The following is a 7,630-nucleotide window of genomic DNA, read 5'->3' as shown; positions in this document are numbered from 1 at the left end:
ACAGGTGTCAGACCCAGCGAGGTAAAAAGAATGTAAAATTGGAAAGTGATGAGAGAGAAAACTGAAACACACACACACACACACACACACACACAAAAAGAAATACTTACGCAGGAAATATATAAAAAAGGAAAATGGACATAGATTCTGACGAGATGAAGCGAGTGGCCACCTGAGCATTTAGACAACTGAATTCTCTCTGGTGCTTCAGACAGACAGTGCACCCTATAGGAAAGCCTTGCATGTATGTAAATTTATACAGCTAAAAGATACGCCACGACATATATGCATTGCTAGATATATAAATGTTTATATGAATAAAGGATCTTCACTTGCAAGAATTATCTGACATCATATGACGATAGAATGCAGTCTAACAGACACACATAATCCGTAAAAGACAGACATACTATTAAACAACCATGCAGACATACGTACACAGAGATGAATAAACAGGCAAATCAATGCGGAAATAAATTAGACACAGACAGACAGACGGACAAACAGAGAGCTAGACAAAAGAGATAAACACAGACACGATAACAGAGAGACAAGGAGACAATTAACGAGAGAGAGAGACAAGGAGTTGAACAGGAGATAAGAAGAACAGACAGACAGGCAAATGATGAGTTAGATAAAACGAGAGGATAAGAGAGAGACGCCGATAAGCAGAAAGAGAAAACAAGGAGTGGCAAAAAGGTGTGGGGAGGGGGGGAGGAGGAGGAAGGGGAGGGGAAGAGGAGATAGGGGAAGGGGGGATGAAAGAGAAGGAAGGGGAGGAGAGAAGAGGAGAAAAAAGAGGAAAGGAGGAGGAGGAGAAGCGTGTGGGGATAAAGGAAGGGAGGAGGAAAGAGGAGATGAAAGAAGGGGAGGGGAGGGGAAGAGGGATAGTAGATAGGGGAAGGGGGGAAGGGGTCCTCAGGTCGCGGCTTTATCGACTGCTCAGCCGGCAGGGAAGAGGGGTGGGGGTGGGGGTCAAGGCGGTGGAAGTGTCGGGAAGGACTTATCTGCCAATACCCGGGGGAGTTTGGTGGCAGGAAGGGGGAGAGAGAGGGGGGGAGGGGGGAGGGGGGAGGGAGGGGGAGAGACAGACAGACAGAGTCAGATAGACAGACGACACAGTAAGACAGATAGACAAAGAGATGACACAGTCGGACAGACAGACAGATCTGATGTACATTTTGAAGTGATCTGACTTGAAAATCCAGTCACAGAACAGTTTAAATGCCCTGCAAAAAGTCAGGGAGAGATTCTCAAACATCATACCAATTTAGCTGAACATTATTGACTGAAGCGCCACTTCAGACTTTCACTTTGTGTACCTGAAGGGCTGCAACATGCTGCCCAACTTATCTTTAAATCTATTTAATAAATTAAGAGTGGGATTTATATATAACTGATGCAAAAATGAGTAACGCTTCTTTAAACTCTTCAAGTTCCAAGTGATAACAATTGAAGTGGACCATCACTTGTTAGCTAGTTATTTCCAAATTCTACAACAGGCTGCCTCGAGGTAATAGTAAATTACTGTTGTTATTATTATCATTATTATTATTATTATTATTATTATTATTATTGTGCAATGACATTTTTCCATTGAATTGTAGCTGCAGAGAAAACTGTAGCTGTGTCGTGTGTATCAGTGTTGGCAACAGGTCCTAACTTTCCCGTGGAGTAAGGGTTGGTGCGAGCGCTGGCAAGAAATGAAGGAGGTGATGAAGCAGGTCCCAAGGCTGGAATTGGGGGAGGGAGACAGAGGGAGGAGGGAGGGAGAAAGGGAGAGGGCGGAAGGAAGAGAGAGAGAGAGAGAGAGAGAGAGAGAGAGAGAGAGAGAGAGAGAGAGAGAAAGGGAGGCAGAGAAAGACAGATAGAGAGAAAGGGAGACAGACGGACAAAGCAATGGAAAGAGCTCAAAAATAAAAGGTGGATAAAAGAGAGTTCAATCAACGAAGAGGTTACAGCCTGGTGCCGGCTTGTCCTTTGTCCGGTTAACAAAGAGATCGTGTCAGATATACTTGCTAATTGGTGTGTTGACACGACGGGTCTCTAGGGCGGCCGGCTCCGTTTTCTTTAGGGGCCAAGTCCGTTTTCTATTATGCTGAGGGCTGAGTGATACAATATATATATATATATATTAGATTCTTTTCTTTTTTGTTTACTATTGGTATTTTTCGTCTGTTATTATGATTGTTGTTATTATTATTACCGTTATTATTTTTTGTTATTATTATTACGATTATTAATATTATGTTATTATTATTATTATTATTATTTATGTTATCATCAAAATCATTATTATGTTATTATTGTTATTATCATCATCATCATTATCATCATTATTATTAATATTGTTATCTTCATCATCATCATTATTACTTAGATTATTATTGTTATTATTGATCAACACAACATTATTACTATCAATATCGTCGTCGTCATTAAAGTTATTGCCATTGCTATCTCCATCTTCATCATCACACAGTTGTTATTTATGTTTCTGTCTAAGTCGAAAGTCTTCATCGCTTTTTTTTTTCCTGTAACTATTATTCGTTATAATTCTATGTGAGTTAAAAATTAAATTAGCATTTTTGCTAATGAGGAAATCCGATAGGAATAATCTCAATAAAATGGTGTAGAAATTTAGAAAATGAATCGGAAGTCAGTAAATAAGGAGAGTGGAGAGAAGGGGAAAGAAAGAGGGGAAGATTAGAATGTCTTAGCCTTTCTAATAAGACACACACACACACACACACACACACACACACACACACACACACACACACACACACACACACACACACACACACACACACACACGCACACACACATTCATGGACTCACCCAGTCGGTGTTTGTGCAGGAACCTGTCTCTCTTTACCTACTTCACCTGCCTCTGTCCAGAAGTCACTAGCGGCTGTCACTAACACGGTCCTCGATCTCGCCCCCAGGGAGCAGTGGCGGAAACATGACCCCCGGGCGTGTGTGGCCCCCACGAAGGACACTCCGCCCTGCTGCAGGATCTCCCGAGGCGCTGGACTGACCGCCCAGGAGCACCTGCTACGAGAGGCGTCGCCGCCGTTGGAGAGCGAGCGCGAGACGCGATGCGAGCGCCGGTGGACGCCCCCGCCGCCAGGCCGTGGGCGGCGCGGGCGCAGGGCTGGGTAGCTGCGCTCGGGGTGCTGTGGGCGTGCCTTGGCCTGCGAGGGATGGGCGTGCGGGCAACGCAGGCCCAGTTCGGACCCCAGTGCGAGGAGATCAAGATACCCATGTGCCGCAACATGCCCTACAACCTGACGCGGCTGCCCAACCTCCTGCACCACTCCACGCAGGAGAACGCGCAGCTCGCCATCGACCAGTTTGAGGTAAGGGAGGGGGGGGCGGAGGGGACGGAGTGAAGGAGGGGGAGGGAAAAAGGAAGAAGAAGAAAGGACAAGGACAGATAGATAAGGGAAGGACGCCCGAGGAGGGGCAGGGGCGAGAGAGGGAAGGGAGGAAAGGGACAGTGGTCAGCAGGGTATAAGTTGAGGGAGGGAAAGGGTTAGAAGAGAAGAGCAAATAGGGAAAGAGGAGAGAATGGAAAAGTAAGAGAAGAGGAAATGGGAGACTGAGAGAAGGTGAAGGGAGGGCGAGAGAGGGACCGGAGAGGAAGGAGGAGAAAGGAAAGAGGAGAGGCGGGTGAAGATGTGGGGTAAAGGAAAGAGGGAGAGAGAGAGAGAGAGAGAGAGAGAGAGAGAGAGAGAGAGAGAGAGAGAGAGAGAGAGAGAGAGAGAGAGAGAGAGAGAGAGAGAGAGAGAGGGAGAGACACGCCATCACTTTCCCTCCCGCAGCTGCTCCGCTGGACCAAGTGCTCGGACCAGCTGGAGTTCTTCCTGTGCTCGATGTACGCCCCGATCTGCACGGTGGACTTCGCGACGGAGGCGGTGCCGCCGTGCCGCAGCGTGTGCGAGGCGTCGCGCGACGGCTGCGAGCCCCTGCTGCGCCGCTTCAACATCCCGTGGCCCGAGAGCCTCGAGTGCGCCCACCTGCCCGTCTACGACCGCGGCGTCTGCATCACGCCCGAGGCCATCATCACCGCCGGTGAGGGGCGCCGTCAAGGCCCAGTTTGTGTTAATGAATATATGTGAATATATATATATACGTGTCTTTGTCTATGTGTGTGTGTGTGCGTGTGTGTTCATGTATGAGCATATGTATGTATGTGTTATAAGAAGAAAAAAACTAATCGCGAACCGTATCCTTCCACAGAGACGTCGCCAGAGCCGGAGGTGGAGGAAGGTAGGTCGCCAGGCATTTCTCACCCCCCACCCCGTACCCCCACCCCACACCCCCACCTTTTGAATTCCCCAAATGTCGATAACACCCGATAAACATCCCTCCCCCCTCCCATCCGTTCCCTCCTAGAGATAACTAAAGCAAATGTTCCTTTTTTTCACGTTTTCCCATTTCGCGGCCGCCCTTCCCTCGGCGCGGCAGGCCCTTGCGAGTGCCTCAGGCGACCGAAGCTCCGGGAGAAGATCTACAAGAAGAGAGGCTTCGACTACGGTCAGTGTCGCGGTCGTCTCTCCGCGGGCTTGCTTGTCTCGCGGTCGGGTTGTCTGCGGATTGGTTGTGGTTGCCGAGTGCTCTCTCCTTCTCTTTCATTCAGTCATGCATGCAGACATATATACGTATAAACATATAATATTTATATAAGAATATATATATATATATTTAAATATATGGATTGATATATGTATGTCTACATGTATCTACACACACACGCACATACATGTGTATGCATATGTATATGTATATGTGTGTGTGTGTGTGTATGTATATATATATATATATATATATATATGTATATGTATATGTGCATATATATATATATATATATATGTATATGTGCATATATATATATATATATGTATATGTATATGTATATATGAATGGCAGAACGCTACTTTTCAATAAACCTTGTCTATGTGTAGAGTTTTTTCTACATGTACATAAACACACACACACACACACATACACACACACACACACACACACACACACACACACACACACACACACACACACACACACATACACACATATATATATATATATATAATATATATATTTGATGTAAGTATTATCTATATATCTCTATATATCGATATAGCTCTTTCCCTATGTATGTATCTGTCTATTTATGTGTGTATGTATTTACGTGTGTGTTTATCTATGTATCAGTATACCTATATATTTATCTTTTTATCTGCCAGTCTGTCTGTCTGTTAGCTATATATTGTCTATCCCCCTATTCCTCGAATCATGTGGGTAAATATTTCGCAATGACATCACTTTTCTTAATGTATGACAGAGTAATAAATATTGAAGAAAATGTTCGCATGTGCTACAAGCTTCTCACTCAGGAAATTAAGAAATTGAATGACACATTGCACACTTCGAGATGATCGAACACACGCCATATACACAAGCCCCGTCCCCTCACCTATACAAGCACCCCCCCCCCCCCCACCAACTTCACAGACACACACACGCACACATATACACACAAAATCGCTCTCTTACACACACACACACACACCCACACACACACACACACACACACACACACACACACACACACAAACACACATAGACATATACACACAATATCGCTCTCTTACACACACACACGCACGTACGCACGCACGCACGCACGCACACACACACACACACACACACGCACGCACGCACGCACGCACACACACACACACACACACACACACACACACACACACACACACACACACACACACACACACAACCTCCCCCCCTCCCCACCCCGCCCAGCCGCCTCTCACCGCAGCCTCCCGCCCGTAGTGCTGCGAGGGACCGTGAAGAGCGTGGACACCTTCGGAGGACTCACCCTGACGACGGTGCTGGTGAGCCAGGTGGTGCGCGCCGGCCGAGTGCGCGTGCTGGCGGGCGAGAGTGCGCACCTGTGGACCAACCGCTCCTGCGCCTGCCCCCCCCTCGCCCTGGCGCAGTGAGTGCCGCTTGTCTCAGAAGGACTTCTCGCACTCATTTGCATGCATTCATTTGTCTTGTATATATACGTATATATATGTATGTATATGTATATATGTGTGTGTTTGTGTGTGTACATCATATATAGATATATCTATGTATATATATGTAAGTATGTGTATATGTATACACACACACACGTGTATGTGTTTAATATATGCATATATATATATGTATCTATATGTATTTATTTATTTATTTATTTACTTATTCATTCAGTAACAAGTGGAAATGAACCCCTGGTAAACTAAATAACTAAATAACCATTGGACTTTTCATGTAAGAGAAACAATGGTAATTTAAGTAGTTACATCGCAAGTACGTTCTTTCAAATGATCATTGAATATTTATTCTAGTTGAGAAGGCTGTTAAAATGAATAATAGAAATGAGTAACGGATGCCTGTATATAACCGAGTGTTTCACGAGCAAGAGCCATTAGCTGTCGCTTCTTTACTCATGTTTATATAAAAAAACATTTCATCACCTTTCCACGCTTACGTAAATGGAATCGTAGAATGCGTGTTAATATTGTTAGTGTTTAGCTATATGTGCATATTTGCAGTGTCTGATCCAAGAGTGGGTGAGTTGCGAACTGTGTAACGAGAGGCTGTCAAGTACCGAAATATAGGAGTAGGGAAGATAGCATTTCAGACTTATTATCCATGTATTAAAGTAGTTGCCTAAATTACTAGTGTATCACGTAGTAAAAAGTTTCTGTGCATCATGTAGTAACTGGTTGAGGGTAATACACTAAGGGCCCATCACTGTATCCTTGTTTGCAGTGCGACAACCACAAACACATGTAACCACACTTATGCAAATTCAGCACATACAAACGTGTATATCTTGCATACGATGTGTGGAAAGACGGTAAGATAGGTATGTTGTACAAGATAACATGAAATTGTCTTTAAACTGCTTGACAAAAAATGCTCAGCTTTCATTTTAGTGCAAATGAAATCAATTTTAGAAAATTCTTTATGATACTGAGATGAGTTAAAGTTATAAGGTAAATTTCTTACATTATGTACTTTCAACGTCCATTATTACAATTATTTAAATCATGTTGTGTATCCTGGTGTGTGAACATTATTAACAAGAACAAGATTAAATTTCATTGTTTAAGTTACAAGTAGAATACCTTTTTTTTAAGGAACTTTATTAAACAGGAAAGGTGTTGCAGAAACGACGCTGACATTTTCGCCCTGGCTTGTGATATTGTTAGTCTCTGCTGAACTTTGCTTGTGTGATACAGGTTCATTCAGTTGTCCGCTTACTCAGTTGTCATTGGCTCAATGTCCAGTGACTCAGATGTCCTCTGCTTCATTAGTAATCTACTTTTATGTGTGTGTGTGTGTGCGTGCGTGGTGCGTGCGTGCGTTCATCACCAAGAAGCACAACGCACTGAAACCCTCCCATCGCCGCAGAGACTCGCTGCTCCTGGGCTGGGAGGACTTCGCCAACAGCCGCCTGCTGTACCTGACGGGAAGCATCGTGGTTCCTTATCGCAAGAGATACGTCAAGAAGATTCAGGTGAGGCTCGTGTATGGGTGTGGGACTACGAGT

The 7,630-nt window shown here is 44.6% G+C and overlaps 1 protein-coding gene across 1 annotated transcript in view; it reads left to right on the top strand.

Moving 5' to 3' along the window:
- Positions 1 to 7,630, top strand: part of LOC125043545 (secreted frizzled-related protein 3-like) — a 24,304-nt gene that overhangs the window by 14,451 nt on the left and 2,223 nt on the right. The window contains exons 2-7 of the mRNA XM_047639712.1: positions 2,949 to 3,362; positions 3,828 to 4,077; positions 4,246 to 4,275; positions 4,474 to 4,542; positions 5,857 to 6,022; positions 7,492 to 7,597. Of these exons, the coding sequence (XP_047495668.1) occupies positions 3,102 to 3,362; positions 3,828 to 4,077; positions 4,246 to 4,275; positions 4,474 to 4,542; positions 5,857 to 6,022; positions 7,492 to 7,597 (882 nt within the window). The 5' untranslated portion in view covers positions 2,949 to 3,101. The remainder of the gene's footprint in view (positions 1 to 2,948; positions 3,363 to 3,827; positions 4,078 to 4,245; positions 4,276 to 4,473; positions 4,543 to 5,856; positions 6,023 to 7,491; positions 7,598 to 7,630) is intronic.

Source organism: Penaeus chinensis, chromosome 34 (genome assembly GCF_019202785.1).
Source record: "Penaeus chinensis breed Huanghai No. 1 chromosome 34, ASM1920278v2, whole genome shotgun sequence".
Classification (NCBI taxonomy): domain Eukaryota; kingdom Metazoa; phylum Arthropoda; class Malacostraca; order Decapoda; family Penaeidae; genus Penaeus; species Penaeus chinensis.
This window is presented reverse-complemented; position numbering and strand designations above follow the sequence as displayed.